This window comes from Mauremys mutica, chromosome 1 (genome assembly GCF_020497125.1).
Source record: "Mauremys mutica isolate MM-2020 ecotype Southern chromosome 1, ASM2049712v1, whole genome shotgun sequence".
NCBI classification, from domain to species: domain Eukaryota; kingdom Metazoa; phylum Chordata; order Testudines; family Geoemydidae; genus Mauremys; species Mauremys mutica.
Window position 1 is genome coordinate 187,130,023 of NC_059072.1, and position 17,440 is coordinate 187,147,462.

The 17,440-nt window shown below is 41.1% G+C and overlaps 1 protein-coding gene across 1 annotated transcript in view; it reads left to right on the plus strand.

The window, feature by feature from the left end:
- LOC123361926 (multidrug resistance-associated protein 1-like) overlaps nt 1-17,440 on the plus strand; it is a 56,543-nt gene that overhangs the window by 21,001 nt on the left and 18,102 nt on the right. Inside the window, exons 8-18 of the mRNA XM_045002147.1 lie at nt 755-892; nt 1,992-2,138; nt 4,269-4,353; nt 4,482-4,548; nt 5,742-5,868; nt 7,557-7,733; nt 9,716-9,883; nt 11,495-11,681; nt 14,917-14,989; nt 15,551-15,611; nt 16,780-16,999. Of these exons, the coding sequence (XP_044858082.1) occupies nt 755-892; nt 1,992-2,138; nt 4,269-4,353; nt 4,482-4,548; nt 5,742-5,868; nt 7,557-7,733; nt 9,716-9,883; nt 11,495-11,681; nt 14,917-14,989; nt 15,551-15,611; nt 16,780-16,999 (1,450 nt within the window). The remainder of the gene's footprint in view (nt 1-754; nt 893-1,991; nt 2,139-4,268; nt 4,354-4,481; nt 4,549-5,741; nt 5,869-7,556; nt 7,734-9,715; nt 9,884-11,494; nt 11,682-14,916; nt 14,990-15,550; nt 15,612-16,779; nt 17,000-17,440) is intronic.

Below are 17,440 nucleotides of genomic sequence, written 5' to 3' on the forward strand. Positions count from 1 at the left end.
CCTGAGACCTTCCCTCTCTTCAGCATTTTGTGTTCTTTTACCACCTTATATCGTATCTTTCATGTAGATGGATCCCAAGAGTTTCTTTCCAGATTCTATGGGCACACTTGCTTCAATTAAACTACTCACATAGCTAAAGGGTTAGGCCCTACTTGTATATGTAATTCCTCTGTCTGGTGTTCTGGATAATAGTAAAGGATGTTTTCAGGTGTCCTTAGGAGTCCTTTGGCCACACTTTAAATTTACTTCCTTATTAAATAAAAATATTATCTGAGCACATCACCTGGAGATGATCAGTCTTACATGCTGTGCACCAGGAACATGAAATAAGTGTGTGGCTTACCATACTGATACTTTCCCATATCAGTAAGTGATAGAAGAGGTTTACAATGAAGTCAGATGGTGGCACCTCTGTGGATAAATTTAATAAATTAAAATGTATAGGGGATGAATGCTGATAGTAGTAACCTGGAATAATAAGTAATCCACCAAAATGGGCACCGTGAAATGTATAGAGCTCAAGGTGGCTACACTATAGCATTCTTCATAATGAATCTCATTTTGGGTTATATTGGGTCTTGCTTGGACAATATTTTATTTGTAGAAGCTATCCACTGGAAAGGGCAAGTGTTGGATATTTACACTTTTGTATTCAACATTTTCAGATAAATTTTTGGAATTTAAACTCATTTTAACAATCATGATCACTGCTGTTGATTTACTAAGATGTAATTTTCTATTTATTTGTATTTAGATTCTTAAACTTTATGCATGGGAACCTTCATATCAGAAGAAGGTTGTGGAAATTCGAGAACATGAAATAGATGTTCTGAAGTCTTCTGGGTACCTGACAACTTTCTCCATGCTAACTTTAACCTGTATTCCTTTTATGGTGTGTTACTTAACAATATCCATTTTTGTAGCTAGCTATCACTCTTTTTCTCCTTTTTATTATCTTTAACAAAACATAAGCCTTTAAAATATACCCATTCTGTGTGAAATGCCTATGTTAATTAACGTGACTTTCAGAGCACCCATGCAATGTGTACATGTCCAAATTCTTTGGTGATATATATTTGGCTGCAGCTTCATTGACTTCAGTGGCTTTGTCCATTTAAAGCTGCAGAGAATTTGGCCTTTATTAGAATGTCAGATGTGTTTAGGAATAGTAAAACCTAGGTAATCTCTCATGACCATTTAATAAGGTAGATAGGGGCCTGAAACTCGAGCTGGTTGGGAATTTGTCGACTTAAATATTTTTCTTCAGAAAGTGGCGATTCATTGAAACAAAAACTGTTCATGAGAGAGGGTCAGTTTTGACACTTCTTATGGGAAAAAAACTGGAAAAATTTCAAAGTTGCCAGTTTCCAATTTTGACATTTTTGAAAGAAAAATGTCCTTTTCTTTAGTTTAAAATGACTTTTCATTTTGAAATGCAAGCTAATTTATAGTAAATAAAATTTAAAAATGAAAATAGTCAAAACTGACACAAAATCAGTTTTGACTATTTTCATTTTTAAATTATATTTACTATAAATTAGCTTGTTTCATGTGCGCTGAATGTAATGTTTCCTCACACTGTCTGTCCATAAATATTTGAGATTGATTTTTTGTCCCAATTCAGAACCAAAAATAAGTTTCCTGCCCAGTTCTAACAACAAATGGAGACTACTGAGACCTTCACATAGACTGAAATCTAATGGAAATCCAATGGGAATATTATCTGTGTACAAACTTAATTATGAAATGGAATTTTATACCACAAGATATAAGAGCTTGTATTTAGTCTGTAGACAGAAGTATGTTAGTTTTAATTCATGAATAGTAGCACAGTTTATTGCTTTAAGCTGTAGTCAACATCCAGCTCTTAATTGCTACCATCATATTTTTGTAGCAGGAATCATTGAAAAATAAAACTAAGCAGGATGGGACAAGTAATGGAAAAATAATCACCTCATCTCCCCTCCCTCCCCTCCCTTTTTTTTTTAAAGGTCTCATTGGCTACATTTGGAGTCTATTTTCTGCTGGATGAAGAGAATGTCCTAACTGCAACTAAAGTTTTTACATCTATCTCTTTGTTTAATATTTTGCGACTGCCTTTGTTTGATTTGCCAACAGTGATCTCTGCCGTAGCCCAGGTAAAACCTAAACCAAATATGAATAGGTGTCAAAAAAGGATGACATTTATGGCCCTTTATTAATCTCCAGTGTCATGTGGTTTATTTTTAGATGAAGGTTAAACCACCTGATTATTTCTAGTTATATTTTGTTGAAATTTTCATGTCTTTATGGGGCGGGAGAGGCACTGGTGTTGGAAGGGGTTTCAGAGTACAGGCAAGTCTCATCTTACGTGGGGTTCTGTTCCGCGGTTAGCGCATAAAGCGAAAACTGCGTATAGTGAAACACTCGTTGAGTTGAATGGCGGGCAGAATCACCCTCACTACAGATGCAGTTTTTATATTGTTGTTTTTCGTTTTTTCCCCTGTTTTTGCTGACTGCTCAAAGCTGAATTCGCACATGTTAAATGTGCCTAAGATGCAACTTGCCTGTATAGTCTCTTTTGAAGTATGTTAACTTATAATAAGGAATGACCAGCAGGTGGCATGAGTACTGTTCCTATTTCTACTTGTGTTCTATCTACTGTTTCTGTATGTCGCTCAGTTTCTTGTAAAGTGGCAAGGCCATTGTAAACAGATGCCCTCTCCATCCTGTTGTCAGATGTGGGCAACAAACTATGCTGAATCAGAACTCAACCTGGGGTTTGCTTTTATTAACCTAGAAATTAGCAGTATTATAACAAAATTGAGCTCAATCTCCCCCAGCTTGACTGCTGCCTTAGGACTGCTCAGTTTATACGCTAAATGTTCTCTCTCTTTTCCAGAGAGCTAATCTACAAACCACCTGTCTCAGACTTTGTCTCCACTGACACGTGGGTGTTTTTTAAACAGCAAGATAACTAACGAGCATGGAAACAAGTCACTCGTAGTGTTTGCCACAAGGTAGCTAGCAGGTCAGCACTATACCCCAACCTGTGGTTGACTTTGCTTAATTTACCTTAAATAAAACTAAAGTGCATTGTCTCCACTATGTTTTTCCAGTAGAATAATAGCTAAAGCACTTTTTTTTTTTTTTTTGGTCAGTGAAGACATAACCTTTGTGAGTCAGCAGAGCCTACTTCCCACTGGGACATGAGCATCAATGTTGTCTAACAGGGTGTGGTGTTTGAATGAATACTGCTGTCAGCCTAAACCAGCGGTCTCCAAACTTTTCAGGATTGCGCCCCTCCTTGCCCCTGTTGTGGAAAATTGACCACACGTTGAGTTTGGATCAGATCAGCCTGAGGCTCCATTATTGATTACGAGCGCAGGGGGGTAATAGCTCTCAGTAGCTGCCCCCCAATTCAAGGAACATGCAAGCCTTTTAAAGCTTAAAACCACAGACTAATTACACATACTTCTGTATTAATTACCTTATTTGGAATACATTGCAAAATTTAATGCGGGTCAAAAGTGAAAAGAAACAATGATCTCCCTTATTTGGCTTGTCCTGTTGTTGTTATTCCCAATCTAGTTCTTCTGTGGTTTGACTTTTCTAATGCTTCCATTGCAGTTATATTTAACAAGCTTGGCTATGGCTAATTGTGTTTGGGGCCTTTCCACTTTGCCTCCTCATGCTCCTTACACACAGAAGCAAGCTCAACTAATACTTCAGGCCTACTATCTTGACCAAAGATCTAAAGGCCCTCTGTAAATTTTCCTCTACACTCCTGTCCATGTTCCCGCTGGAGCCGGGAATGGGGCCACAGCTTGGGCGGGGGAACATGGATAGGGGTAAGGGGGCCGAGGCTGGGGCCGCAGCTGGGGTAAGTCTGGGAATGGAGTCTTGGCTGGGGTCAGGGCTGGGGCTGCAATCGGGGCTGAGGTTGAGCATGGGGGCAGGGCTGGGAGTGGGGTTGGAGCAGATACTGGGGCAGAGAAGGGCTGGGTGGCCCTCCCTCCCTGTTCCCTCTGGGGGCTGGCCTAGGCCCCGCCATGCCCCCTGGAACATTCCTCCATGCCTCCCTACAGGGATGTGCCCCACAATTTGGGGACCACTGGCCTAAATCTGCAGCTACCTTTATGAACGTACATAAGGAAAACATTTTCTATTTAGTGCCAAGAACGTCATTGCCCATCTCAAAATAAATTAATAGACATGCTTCTTTATTGGTGAATATATGAAGAATTGCTTAAAAACTCAAATAGCATAAATGTTTGTGCATTCTACAGACAAAGGTTTCTCTGAGTCGTTTAGAGGATTTTTTATATTCTGAAGACCTTAACCCTCAAGACGTTGACACAAACTACAGTGGAAGTAAGCAGGATTTTGTTGTTGTTGTTGTTGTTGTTATTCAATGTCTGCAGGAACAAATTGATTAGCCTGCAATATCAACTGAGAGGATGCCTCTGTAACTTATTGTTGATTTCTCTTTATTGCAACAGATCATGCTGTGGGATTTATTGGTGCTTCTTTCCGATGGGAGAAGACTGGACCTTCAGTCTTAAATAAGTAAGAATCAAGTCTTAGGTTTGTGAAGTAACTTTGAACAAGAATCTGTACAGGCATCACATTCTGCTGGGCTGAGTTTACATAGCTTTTGGCTAGATCAGGGGTCGGCAAACTCTGGCACGCGGCTTGCCAGGGTAAGCACCCTGGCGGGCCGGGCCAGTTTGTTTACCTGCCGACGCAGCTGGTTCAGCTGATCGCGGCTTCCACTGGCCGCGGTTCTCCTTCCCAGGTCAATGGGGGCAGCGGGAAGTGGCGCAGGCGAGGGGTGTGCTGGCCGCGGCTTCCCGCCGCCCCCATTGGCCTGGGACGGCGAACCGCAGCCAGTGGGAGCCGCAATTGGCCGAACCTGCTGATGCGGCAGGTAAACAAACTGGCCCGGCCCGCTAGGGTGCTTACTCTGGCAAGCCACGTGCCAGAGGTTGCCGACCCCTGGGCTAGATGAAGACATTACAGTCTGCCTAGTGCAAGGTGCAGCATGTTGTGATGTCCCAGAATAGCAAGGTAAGAGACTGACTCCCCAGACCACAGTATTCCCCATCTCCCCACTACTCAGGAAATAGAATAAACTCAGAACAGCGCGTGCTTCCTGAGGTGCTGGCACTGCTATGTGACCAGATGTGTAGGGGGAAGAGGGAGGCCAAGATTCTGCTCTGTCTCCATTAACTCACCTGCACAGGGACTGAATGTGGAGCCCTTACAGATCCTGCTTCTTCTACCGCATTGTTACTCGTGATGCAGGTAGCCAGAACAGGGACGTGAAGGCACAAGATGGCCCAGTACCTCCATGTAGCTGCACGAGCCGGACCACTGTGCCCCCTGAAAGCATTTGTGAAAATAGCTACAAATCAAACAGGGTGTTTTTGTTTTCCTTTTGCAACTTACATGGTCTCTTACAGTTAATCTTGTACTGTGCGATGGCTTCCTACTGCACTGTTGCCCCGATTCTGCAACTGATAGTGTATGGTGACTTTTTAACACTCAGAGAGACACTACAGTCACCTTACGGCCATAGCTTTTCAGGGCTCTAGAGTATGCTCTAGTCACAGGTATCCAAACTGAAATATTCACCTCCTCAATCACAGTAGAGTAGGCTGTATTTTTACCATTCAGTGTCCACTAAAGAGGATTCTACTCTATACACAGTACAGTGTTTATAGAGGATAACTGTTGTTTGTCTTCCTAAATGTTTCCAGTTTGAACATGAAGATCCCGGAAGGCTCTTTAGTTGCTGTTGTGGGGCAGGTTGGATCTGGAAAATCATCTCTCCTTTCTGCTATTCTTGGAGAAATGAACAAGTTTGAAGGAACAGTCCAAAGAAAAGTAAAGTTGATTTTATTTCTTGTCTCTGCAGTTACACTATTACAATATGACTGTTTTACAGAAGATGGTTTATTTGTGAATATAATAAAATATATTGACAATGGAAGCATTTCTTTTAATATGCTGACCATTGGATCCTTTGAAAAAATGACTGGGTGGCATTCATGTTGCTTGTCAAGTTAACTGATTCACAGCCACCTACACTAAAACTAATATGATTTAGTCTTCATTTTTAGTAAATCTATAATTATTCATTGCAAAAATCCTTAGGATTAAGGTCATGCATCAAGCCTACACATCCTACAGAGGCTGGTTTAGAAGAGTGATACAACCATAACTCATTTGGAGCAATGATATAGTTTTGCAGGAGACAGTCAGCCATTTCACAATGGCTTACACATAGAAAGGAGAGAAACCATTTAAATGGGAGAAAGTGAGTTGTGGGCAGAGATGGAAGGAAGTTCATTCTGCCCCTCTGAATGATAACAGCGCCCTTGGCATAAACTTTTTCTGTGGTTGAACAGAGTGAGAGAAGTGTCCAAGTGCCCATCACAATAAAATAGAATTTAAAGAGGCTTATATTAGGCTAAAATAACTATGCAGAAAGATCATCTCTCAATATAGCCCACACTAATAATAATATTTATCATTCCAAACACTGTAAATAGATTAACCAATCACCGTAATACTGATAAGTGCAGAGTTGTCAAGTAACTCCTGAGTTTGAGTCACTTTGAAGTAAGATTAGAATTTGGTAGTCCTTTTCTTCCATTCCTATGTAAATCCATTAGATCATATTGCCATTCACTAATGTTTAAATAAGAGGAGTCTGAAGTCTCTTGCTAATTTACAGTAAGCGAATAAATTTAGTACATTTTAGTGGAAATCAAAAAAACAACAAAAAAAAGGTGAGGAGTGCCCTCTTTGGGTCAGGGAACTATATAGAGTATGCTACTGAAGAGTTAGTATGGATTCATTGGGTGGAGGATGATGTCAATGAATCTCATCATATTTCTTAATAAAATTAATAGATTTTCATAGATTTATGCATTTAAATCAGAAGGATCCACTATGATCATATAGTCAGGAGCTCTTAAAATCATCACTCCTTTCCCATAAAACCATGTTAGTTTCTAGTGGTTGACATTTTTATCCAGCTGGATCATCAGTGATACATAAAGACACTGTGTAACTAATCACAGGAGTGTCCACAATTAAGCAGTACTTCACCTTGTTATTCCAATTGAGCAATGCTTCAAAACTGGTTTTACTTAAAAAGTGCAAGTTAAACCAAAACATAATCTTCCTGTATTTGCCACATACTAAGTACAGGTCCAGTTTTGCTACCTTTATGTGCATTGAGTAATACCTTAGTATGCAAGAAGTCCAATGGCTCTCAGTGAGGCTACTCAATGAGTAAGATTTTACTCAATGCGTGTAAGGGTGACAGAGTATAGTGTGCACATGTGCTCATAACATGTATAGTATTTCAGCCAGTATCTTCAACAGCTTGATCTGGAACATTTGACTTTTTAGAATTCTAACAGTTTGACTGTGCTAATATTTAGAAGTAATAACCAATGACTTTACTTTGAAATATAATTTGAACAGGAGATGTTCTTAAAATGCTATCCTACCACATGTAGAACTGTCCAAATGAGAGTATTTTGCCTTTTCTCTTTATTTAGGGTTCAGTGGCTTATGTTTCCCAGCAGGCCTGGATTCAGAATTCCATTTTGCAAGAAAATATTATTTTTGGATCAGGTCTGAACAGGCCATATTATGAGAGGGTTTTGGAGGCCTGTGCTCTACTACCAGATTTGGAGCAGTTACCAAATGGGGATCAAACAGAGATTGGAGAAAGGGTAAGAACTTGTAACATCACATGCAGTCACTCAGCTGAGCTCTAGGTCACAATATCTTCCAAATGCATTTAGTTTGCTAAGGCTATGTCTACACTACATTTATGTCAGCAAAACTTATGTCGCTTAGTGATGTGAATATTCCACCCCCCTGAGTGACATAAATTATGCCAGCATAAGCACTACTGTGCACAGCGCTACGTCGACAGGAGAGCTTCTCCTGCCAACATAGCTACCGCCACACGTTGGGGGTGGATTAATTATGTTGACAGGAGAGCTCTCTCCCATCAGCATAGAGCGGCTACATGAGAGATCTTACAGCTGCGCTTCTGTAACTTCTCTAGTGTAGATGTAGCTTAATTGACATCAAACATGAAAACTACTGGAAAGGCCTAACTCTGCCCCAAATGAAATCAGTGGGAACAGACTTAGGCCAATGCTGGTTGCTTCTGAAAACCTCCATCTCTATTTTGTTTTGGATTTTGTTATTCATTCCATAATCTACCTTGTTTGCCTGGATATGTTGCCGGAAAAATTGTCAGATACCACTGTTGTGTCTTTAATCTTTTAATTTTAATTGTTTTAGCCCCTTTAAAAAAGTAAAACAAAAATGTCCAAACAAACTTTATGAAACTGACTTTAAAAAATGATGGAGTAATTATTGTTGTTGTCACTGTTACTCTGCTAATTGTTTCCAGTGCTTCCCTCTTATAGAGGATAAAAATATTTCTATAAAAAACTTTGTAAAATTAGGTAATTATTAAAAAAAAAAATCACTAAGCTGATCCCTCTTTGTATGTCAGCTCTTTCGGATCTCTGGGTTGTAATATAACTTGCATAGAAAATGCTGGGAGATCAGAGAGCAGGAGCCAGAAGCTTATCAGGGATAAAGTTTATGTTTCTAACGTCAGCCACCCATACATCCTTAATCTGGTTAACTGGGACATTTAGCATGTTAAACAAAAACTGTTTAAGTGTATGCATTTTATATCTGCAGGTTTCCTTTAAGGCTTAGTGGAGAGGCATGCTAATAAGTTACTGCACCCTCTTATGAAACTATTTCTATTTCTCCTGTATTTATCTCAATCCTGACTATTTTTACAAAAATGTTTTTGATCTTTTGTAAGATAGAGAAGGAAGAAACTATCATAAAGGTGCCATCTTAGTGTATTAGATAAACACACTCTTCATAGAAGCAGTACAATAATTACAATATTTTGCCTGTAACATATGGTAGTAGAATGTTTTCCCATTAGTTAGAACTACAGGGTTGGGAAGTACACCTAGTCCAGGACCTCTTATTTTATTTATAGGTAAAATACATGAAGCTATTACAGGACTAGTATCAAGCTGGAGAGAGTTTCCTTAATCCATAATGTTGTTTTCCTCTCTCTACCCCTTTTCCCAACTTGTGCACAATCATGCAGATACTTCACCTATCACAAATCACTCTTGTTTTTTCAAAGGTTACATATGTTTGTCACAAAGGAGATGTACTGTATAAAATACATCCATATCCTTTTCTAGTTCTAAGCTTGGGAGTTTGCTAGAGCTCCTATCGAAGTTAGCGAGGGAACCAGAATGGAAAAAGCATGATTGTAAACTCTTTCAAATAAAGCTAAGTGGACATTTGTAAAACTGTAAGGGGATTTATAGCCACTTCTAAAAAGTTCCTCTTTTGAAGTAAAGCTGTGTCTGTACTTTCATGCTCTACAGTTGACTTACAACAGCAGTTTTAAGCTGTAAACAATTACTTTTAACCCTATAACCTTGAAGAAGAATGTAAAATAAATTATATACATATATTAAAACTACTATAAATATGTTTCATATGTGGTATCTCCTCTGGAAGTGATTTACACAGTCTATTTTCACTTAGTGGTATAGTGTAACTGATAGGAGCTAGACATGCTGGTTCAGAATGACTGTAAATCATGGGTGTCTCTCTTGACTGGTTTGATCTAATAATGCTTTTCTTTTCCTAGGGAGTGAATATAAGTGTGGGGCAGAAGCAGAGAGTGAATCTGGCTAGAGCTGTTTACAGTAATGCTGACCTATATCTTCTGGATGACCCCTTGTCTGCTGTAGATGTACATGTTGGAAAGCATCTTTTCGAGAAGCTGATTGGGCCCTCGGGGCTCTTAAAAAACAAGGTAAAGAAATCAGTCTTCACATAGTACAACAGGCAAATTGAAAATCTTCAATCGTGTCTGAGTGGGCTTGTTACGGTAAAGAGAGCGAGCACCTTGTTAAAACAGAAGCCCCGCTGACTGTGCTGTTTGAATCATATCAAGCAGGCTTATGAACACAGACACAGTCAACACTTAACCTGGGCTGATCTGGAAGTCTCAAAGGGTACAACTACATTGCAATAAAAAACCTGCGGCACCAAGTTCCAGCATCTGGGGCAACTGACTCAGGCGTGCGGGCCTCAGGGCTAAAAAGCACAGTGTAGATGTTTGGGCTTGGGCTGGAGCCCAGGCTCTGAGACCCATCTTCCTTGTGGGGTTTCAGAGCCTGGCCTCCAGCCTGAGCCTGACTGTCTTCACTGCAGTTTTTAGCCCCAGGAGCCTAAGTCAGCTGACTGGCCAACAAGGGTCTTTTATTGCAGTACAGATGTACCCATACAGTCACAGAGAGTCATATAATATTTGGGCTTCCAGCTTGGCCCTTGCTCATTAGCTGGCCGAGATTTTAGGAGTGCTGTGGATTCTATCTGTGAGGAGGGAGGAAGGGCCTTGTGGTCACCATTGATCCTTCACCTGGCTGAAAGGAGGACCTAAGGTTCACAGATTCTGAGGCAAGAAGGAGCCACTGCGATCATCTAGTTATCCTGCATCACACACAGGCCATAGAAGTTTCCCAAATAATTCATGTTTGAATTACCGCATATCTTTTAAAACAACTGCTTGTGATGGAGAATCCACCACAACCTTTGGGAAGTTGTTCCAATGGTTAGTTACACCCCCACCTGCCCCAGTTAAAAACTTGCACCTTATTTCTAGTTTGAATTTGTCTAGATTCAACTTCCAAATTTACTTGATAGGAAGTTGCATCCACTGTGAGTGGCAAAAAGGTTTTCTGGTGACCAAAGGAATCCCCGAGGAAGAGTGGACAGGTGACGGAGTTTTCTCATCTAAAATTTGTTAAAAGATTCAAATATCTTGGTGAAAAGTAAATTTCCACAATATTACTGATTTATGCAGATTATTTACTGCTAGCTGGTACCTATGGAATTCATGGATTGGTGGAAGTGAAGATGTTTCTCTTTTTACTTCCCTCTTACCCTCCTCTTCTTCACTTGCTTTATTGGTAATAAACACCTGAAAAAGGAGTTTCCAGTACTGAAAACACTAGTAGTGATAGATGCCTAAACAGGATGAACAGGGCTGCTATCAACATAGATATGATACTAAGTTGTATTTAGAGGGACTCTTACTAAGAAACTCGAGTTTTCATGGTCTTCTGTTATCATTAAAAATGAGCCTTCCCTAAACCTGAAGTATTTTTATTTGTAAAGCTGATACAACATGCCTTAAGAACCACATGTGCAACAGCAGCATAATAATGTGTAATTTGATAATTAGTGTATTGTAGTATGTAACAATGGTAACAATTTCTTCAAATCTAGTTGGTTGCTTTAAAAGAGGTATCTAGATAAATTCCTAAGACAATTCCATATGCAACTCTCCTTTTTTTAAAAAAGAACCCTGTACACACTTCATTTTCATATGGTAAAAAATAAAATGTTTTGTGTTTTTCAGACGCGTATTTTAGTGACCCATAACCTGACACTCCTGCCTCAGACAGATGTTATAATTGTAATGGAATACGGCAGGATAGCACATATGGGGACCTACCAAGAGCTGCTCTCAGAAAGAGCTAACTTTGCTGATCTGCTTCAAGTCTTCAGTGCAGAAAATAAAAGTGAAGAGACACCTCAAATGAAAAGTGAGCACATATAATATTTTTGAATATACCATGTTTTCCTAAAACCTAGTTTTACCTTTCTACATCAGTTGCTAAGGAATTTTTTTCCTTAGGGGATTGAATAGCACAAGGATTTGGTAAAGGGATACAAAGCCTTTCACCTTTCTATCAGTTGTTTGAATTCAGCTAGGTCTAGATCAGGAGTCGGCAACCGGTGGCTCGCGGCTCACCAGGGTAAGCACCCTGGCGGGCCGGCCCGGTTTGTTTATCTGTCGCGTTGGCAAGTTCGGCCGATCGCAGCTCCCACTGGCCGCGGTTCGCGGTCCCAGGCCAATGCGGGAGGCAGGAAGCCGCGGCCAGAACATCCCTCGGCTCGCGCCGCTTCCTGCCTCCCACATTGGCCTGGGACCGCGAATCGCGGCCAGTGGGAGCCGCGATCGGCCGAACTTCCCGACGCGGCAGATAAACAAACCGGGCCGGCCCGCCAGGGTGCTTACCCTGGCGAGCCGCGAGCCACCGGTTGCCGACCCCTGGTCTAGATGCTGAGATTCCAAGTTACAAACTGGAATAAAATTCAGGCACTATTGAAGTAGTAAATCATTGACTTCAGGTACCTAAAGGCCCTCATGTGACCAGGCTCTATCTGAATATAAGTAATTCCTGGAACGGGAAACTTCCATGTTTTTTCAGCTTATGCTTTTTTGTCCTGTCAACTCCTAATTGACTTTAGTCAAAGATTCATTTTGATTTATCTGACACTTCAATTATTCTGACTTTTATTGCCATTTTTAGTTATTACAGTAATACTTGCTGGTACTAATCTACATGGTGTTACATTAGAAACCCCCCTCCATTTCCATAAGTTTATGGAACATGTTATGGTGAAGTATGGCATAGGAATTGTCAACCTCAGAGCATTTCTTTTCCTCTTGCAAATATACAAAGAAAGTGTTCTGCACTTTTCAGAGAGATGTTTAGGCTTAACATTTTACCTAGCTGACAGTTCTTACAATATTGCTGGGAAACACTTTATATGGAAAGTTTCTAAGTTTATTGTTTGTTTATTTTAATGTATTGCTCTAGTGCTGAGAAACAAACAATTCCTTGTTTTGTATCTCCTATTTCTGTATAGTAGTTAAACAATAATTGTATTCTCAGATTGCAAAAAATGCTGCTATTGTGTAAATTGGCATGTTTTTTGGTTAGCAAGACTTCTGTGGTAATGATATATTTATGAAAGATAGTGAGATGGAAGCAAATCAGTTTTTGCATAATGAAATAGGTCAGGTTCAACAGAGAGATTATTGTCAGACTTCTAAGGGGACACTCCTGACAGCTGTAAGTAAAGATAATTAATACATAAACTTTAAAAAGCAGCTACTATATATTACAGATATACAAATATCCTAGACTAGGCAAATACCTTTCTGAATGTTCATTTGTAGCATGCAGTAGAAGCATGGCTGTGAATGGATATAAAGGGTATATGGACAAAATTATAGGTGAATTCAGCACAACAGATGTATTCAGAAAACAGTTTTATTTTAACAGGCTTATTGACTTAAATGACAGCAAGACCAAAAAGAAACAATTTCATATTATCACTGCAATTTTTTTTTACTTTTTTTCTTGATACACCTCTACCCCGATATAACGCTGTCCTCGGGAGACAAAAAGTCTCACTGTGTTATAGGTGAGACCGCGTTATATCAAACTTGCTTTGGCCCCCCCATTCCTTGTTCCCTGACCGCCTCCTCCAGAGACCCCTGTCCCTAATCACCCCCAGGACCCCACTCAACCCCCCTATCCCCTGACTGCTCCGACCCCATCCACTGTCCCCTGACAGGCACTCACCGGCAGCGGCGGGAAGCGGAGCAGCCCAGCCCCAGCTCGCTCCACTTTGCTATCTCCCAGCTGCGGCGCTCCGCTTCCCGCTGCCGGTGAGTGCGGGGAGGTTGGGGAAAGGATGCCCTCTTCACTCACCTGCGGCGGGAAGCAGAGCGACGTGGCCCCAGCCCGCTCCGCTTTCCTTGCCCCAGCCCCAGCCATGTCGCTGGGGGGCAGCTGGGGAAAGGTCCTGCACTCACCTGCCTGGTGGGAAGTGGAGCACCACGGCTGGGAGCTGGCGGAGTGGAGCTGGCTGGGTCTGGGCTGCTCCGCTTCCCACTGCCGGTAAGTGTGGGCAGGTTGGGGAAAGGACACCCTCCGCACTCACCAGCGGCGGGAAGCAGAGTGACACAGCCCCAGCCTGCTCCATTCTGCCACCTCCCAGCCACAGGGCTCCGTTTCCTGCTGCAGGTGAGCGCTGGGAGGTTGGGGAAAGGACGCCCCCCATACTCACCTGCGGCAGGAAGTGGAGCGCTGCGTCTGGGAGCTGGCAGAGTGGAGCGGGCTGGGGCCGGGCTCCTCCGCTTCCCGCCGCCGGTGAGTGCAGGGGGGATCCCTTCCCCCAAATCCCCTCCCCCAAGCGACACAGCTGGGGCCAGGGTGAGGGAAGCAGAGCGGGCTGCTCCCAGCCCCCTCCCCCCCCGCTAATCCCTCGGGCCACTCTGGGACTGTGGGGCCCCCAAAAGTGCCTTTCCACTGCTCCTGTCCCCCAGACCTTGAGGGGGGAGCCCCTGACCGCCCCTGAGACCCTCTGCCCCTTATCAAACCCCTCAGCCCCGGCCTGGCCCAGCACGCTTAACACGCTACTCAGAGCAGCGTGTCAGAGCTTTACCACCTTGTATGCGAACCTGCCTTATATGGGCCACGTTATATCGGGGAAGAGGTGTATTAGCATAACATGGGAAACAACAAAACACTCTGCCTAACATCTTTGACTATGACATGAAAATATTTTGAGATGTAGGCTCATCTTAATATTTGAGGGAGCTGGTGGGGTGGAGGGCAGGAATTATAATTTTTCATCAAGTGAGAATGTATTTTCTTGGAATCTCTGGGCCAAGTTCTTTGCTAGCATAACTCCTTTCACTTCACTAGAGTTAGAGCAGCAGAGAATTTGGCCCTCCATCTTTTCTGCAAAACTATTGCAGGAGTCTAAACACAGGCATTTCTTACACTAGGTAGCCCCCAAAAGGGCTTTAAACATCCAAATAACCAGGTCAATATACAGTATTCATATATAGTTATAGAGCAGCCCCACTTACACCTCATCTGCATTCTCTCCTTTTTTATTTCTCACTTCTTAATTATTGTAGCTGTCTGAACAAACTATAAAGACTTGAAAAAAGTATTTTCCATTTTTTCACTCTAGTGTCTTCTTTAAAGAAAGAGAGTCAAAAAGGCAATACTCTGCCTCAAAAAGAGCTCCTGAGGCATAAAGACAGGTAGGTACTGAAAGTAAGCAGTACATGGCCACTCTCTGATTTGGGGAGGGTAGTTGAAGTGATACTAGAACTACTCCAGCCTCCTGCACTTAGGGAGTGCACAGTGCAAGATTTGGGTGCAAATCTGGGCTAGAGGAGGGGCTGCTTGCATCATCTCCACTCCATCCGTTCATAAGCAACATAAGAATATGGCTTTGTTTGTTCTAATGTCCTTTGCACTCATGCTGCTCCCTAGCATTGGTTTGGTTTGCTTTTTCATGTACATCAGACTGCTTCTATGTTCTGTTTGATAGCTGAGTAAATTCCTAGGGGCGGACATCTATTTGCAAGTTTGTAAAGCGCTGTGTGCACTTAAGACACTGCATTAGTCATGGTTATTGTGTCTGGCTATGCTAGCATTTTAATGATAAAAAGGAAGGGCTTGGAAATACACTGTGGCATTTTCAAGGAAGAGGAATTCACAGACCTGTTTTTTGTTCAAGATTGATTCGGTGTATGTGTTTTTCTTGATGTTTCACTTCATGTTTATGATTAAATTACATTTAACATTGTTATTTGCAGTTCTTCCTTTGAAGAAACCAAAGCATTCTCAATGAAGAAAGAAAATGTTACTACTGGCAGCGTAAGCATTGGATAAATTACCTTTGTAGTTTTCTATATACATGTAATCTATTAAAGCAATTATAGGCAGGGCTGGTAGCACCACCTATTAAGATTTCCTGACATTGCCCATTATAAGACCCAGTTTTCAGTTATTGGTAGCTTTGCCAAACATTAACTGAAATTTTCCATACTAGGCATCTGCCTCAAGGTGAATGTTTTGGGAAAAAATCAGCCAAATAGTTCAGCTGTTTCTGAGATCAGGGCTAGAGAATAACCCGATTTGCCCATGTTAAAAATAATTCTGGTGACCCTTTCTTTGAAAAGTTCTAATGCCTCCATGTTTTGGAGCAGAGGCTTGAAATTTGACAAGAGGGTGGTCTTTGTGTCAGGGATTTGCTTTTTGCAATCACTGTGAAAATCTGCCCATATTTGGTCAAGTTATAAGCCTCTGAAAATCTTGTTAAGTAGTCTGGAAAATCAGGTCTGAGATGTCTCAAATTAGGCTCAGAAAATTATTGGATACTTTTGAGCTGAATCTGACTGTGCCTCAGTTTTCAATCTGCAAAATGTGGATGATGCCCTCAGTGTCATCAAAATTAATCAATAAATATTTCTGTAGCGTCGAGCATCATAGGAAAGACCATGAGAAAAATTCATAATTCTGTATTCAGAGTAGGGTTTGAAGTAAATAAGGTCAACAGCACACATTATTTAGTGAGGTGAAAACAAATGAATAATTGCTTATTAAGTGAGCACCATTGATCCTGTATGCCTAAATGAGACTGGGGTCCTATTGAAAAGAGTAGTATATGATCATGTAATTAATTATTGTACTATAATGCATTCGCAGAAAGGGGGCAAGTTGTGGGTACTTAGACAACCTTAATTCTAGCATTTCCTAACATTTTTAGGCTTGATTTTGCAACCTTAATTTTGTTTTTAATGTTCTCCATAGCATATATGAAAGGTATCCCTCCCTGTACAGCTGACAAATTTTATTATAAGGGGAAAAATTATTTCTGGGAGAAATAGATTTTTGAAGACTCAAAATATGACTGCATGTGATTAAATTATTGGATTTCATATTTATATAAATGTCTGAAGAAATAAGTATATTCAGTTCATTTACTGTAATTTGCCTTTCATGGTGACATTTTTAGTAACTCCTGTGCTTTTCTTGTATTTAGATGACAATGTCAGTTATTTTGAAATACCTGCAAGCATTTGGCTGGATATGGGTATGGCTAACCCTAGCAGCTTATTTAGGACAAAATGCAGTAGCTGTAGGACAAAATCTGTGGCTTAGCACCTGGTCAGCAGAAGAAGAAAAAAATAAGGATTACACAGAGTGGAAACACTTAAGAAACAATAAACTTGGTGTCTATGGGCTTTTGGGATTCATACAAGGTAAGGCTAAACATACAAGACTTTATTTTCTCTGTATTTGCAAAACTTAGTTGCCTGGGGTTCTTTTACATCCTGTTAAATCCGTAATGGAGACTGCAGATGTGTAATACAAAGACAAACTATATTAGTTATTCTGTAATCAGATGTGTGTATAGCAGCAAACTAGAATCACTTCACATTGGTGTGGGGGAATGGTAAGGATCAAGCTAGGGAGCTGTAAAGAGAAGGAATGATTGAAAAGGAAGATTAGACTAATTTGTAATACGGCTGTCCTTGGAACCAAGTCACTGTTGTTGTATGAACAAGTGCACATTTTAGCTAAGGAGGTGTTACTATTTTTGTGGGGTTAGATGTCAGTGTCCATGTCACGGCTAGTGTTAACAGGAATCCCACGCACCTGCTAATGGTAGAATAGACTTGTTTATGAAGGGATAAGATGTG